Source organism: Gavialis gangeticus, unplaced genomic scaffold (genome assembly GCF_001723915.1).
Source record: "Gavialis gangeticus isolate Ggan-Ray unplaced genomic scaffold, GavGan_comp1, whole genome shotgun sequence".
Classification (NCBI taxonomy): domain Eukaryota; kingdom Metazoa; phylum Chordata; order Crocodylia; family Gavialidae; genus Gavialis; species Gavialis gangeticus.
This window is the reverse complement of record NW_017729032.1, coordinates 29,702,023-29,704,106: the sequence shown is the minus strand read 5'-3', so window position 1 is coordinate 29,704,106 and position 2,084 is coordinate 29,702,023. Positions and strand designations below refer to the sequence as shown.

Genomic DNA, 2,084 nt, shown 5'->3' with positions numbered 1-2,084 from the left:
TGTAAAAGATACTTATCTCCTAAAGATTAATATTACCTCACCTCATCACAATTAAAGATTAAAACTTGTCTTCCAAGAAGTCCTCCCAAGGCCTTTACTGATTCTGTTTTTCCAGTTCCAGCTGGGCCATAGGGATTTCCTCCAAGGCCTATCTTCATAGCTTGGGTAAGAGTTAAATAGCACTTATCTGTCAGAGGTGTATAAACAAGTTTTGGAGAATTTCCCTGAAGAAAGAAAATATATTGTATTGGATTAATGTACAGTAATAAGGTCTGTAATTCAATATTATACCTAATAATTACACCTAGTAGAGATAACACAAGGAAGTCCAAATTACTCACTGCTCAAGTATGAGAATTATACATGTCACTGCATAGTTTTTTCATCATTTAACATTCACAAAATATCCTCTAGAAATACTAGAAAAATCAGGATTCAAATCTTTCACGGACCAAAGAAAGAAGTTATAAAAAAAACAACTGGCACATTCTCTCTCCCTTCAGCTTCAACAGACATTCCACTCCCATAATCAAAAAGATAATTTGTTCAAAAGTGTTTATAAAATATGAAAATATTTGTTCAAAAGTGTTTATAAAATATTTTATTCTATTCAAAATAGTCACTAGTTCAGCATTTTACCTAGAACTATCAAAAATGAGGCAGTAAAAACCATAACCGTATACTAAGCACTTTGTCATTAAAGCCATGTAAGTCATCTGTTAAACTTAAAACTTTAATATCATGGATTATAGAAGATAAGAAGTTTGATCAAGATGCATAGGTAAATGAACAGCCACATGGGAGGGATTAAAGCAGCAAAACAGAATTTTATTGGTTTAAAAGAAATGGGTGATATGTGCTTATCCACCTTCCCTTATAGACAAGATACATAATTGATTCTACAGTGATATATCAGAATTTCCACAATGGTTTTATAAACAATAAATCAAAGGAGATACTCTTTGGAATAGCCTTTATCTCACTTCTCTCTCTTCCTCTCCATGGGAGGTAGAGGTTATCAGGGGAGCCTTGTTACACAGGGACTTCAGATCTCCCCTTTATCAAACATCATCTTGCTATGCATGTGTTCTCACATTCCCCAATGAACTTTGGGCTGTGTTTTACATTTTCTGCTATCCATTCAAGATCCCTTACCATTTGACTGTGGAAGGGAGCAAGCTTAAGACCAACAACATATGACTACATTACTTTTCAATCTTTCCTACAAAATAACACCCCAAGACAGAAGCAATAACACAGGGAAACAGCATGAGAGCAACTATAGATAAAGCAGTATACAGTATAATCTCATAAATCCAGCTTTCAAAATTCTGCAAATCTCAAAAATCTGGCACTTTTTTAATTATTGCATTAAAAATAGCTTCCCAATAATCCAGAAATTTCTCTGGAAGTCCAGCGCTTCTCCAACTGCCATTATTTTTGTTCATCAGCCTACAGGTATTATTCTGAACAATATTCAGTCATGAATATAGTGTAATAGCAAAGAAAACTGTCCTAAGGCTATGTGCACTTTCCTTATGTTTCAAAAATCCAGAATTTTCAAATTTCTAGCAGGTACTAGGTCCCAAGGATAACAGATTTATGAGATTATACTGTACTTGAACAGAAAGGTTTTCACAACATATTTAAAAGCTAGAAAAAAGAACTAACACTATCAGACCTGATATTCATATGTGTACTGCAGTTCAGCATCCACCATTTGAACATAGCATTTCTTATCTTTCATATAGAATCTGAGTTGCTTTTTCCAAGCCCAGTCGTCAACACTATGAACCTGAACTTCATTTAGCTGCTTCACCACATCAATGTTATGAATAATATCAAGAATCAGAGCTTTAAGCTTTAGTTCAAGGATTCCAGATTCTATAAATTAAAATAAAATTATGCAACACAGTGAAACAGTTCAGATTAAATGTCAGCACATTTCAAGCAGTGTATCTTGTTTCTTACAATCAAGATCTCATTTACTCTAGTGAAATAAAAGGCATTATTAAAAATCTAAAGCAATCAACATACAAATGAGATGAGATAGGGAAAGAACTAAAAGGTTAGGTCAGGCTCCT

At 33.6% G+C, this 2,084-nt stretch overlaps 1 protein-coding gene across 1 annotated transcript in view; it reads right to left on the bottom strand.

Moving 5' to 3' along the window:
* DYNC2H1 (dynein cytoplasmic 2 heavy chain 1) overlaps positions 1-2,084 on the bottom strand; it is a 601,360-nt gene that overhangs the window by 519,512 nt on the left and 79,764 nt on the right. The window contains exons 32-33 of the mRNA XM_019524237.1: positions 1,682-1,884; positions 42-224 (exon numbers count right to left, since the gene is read on the bottom strand). Coding sequence (XP_019379782.1) covers positions 42-224; positions 1,682-1,884 — 386 coding nt within the window. The remainder of the gene's footprint in view (positions 1-41; positions 225-1,681; positions 1,885-2,084) is intronic.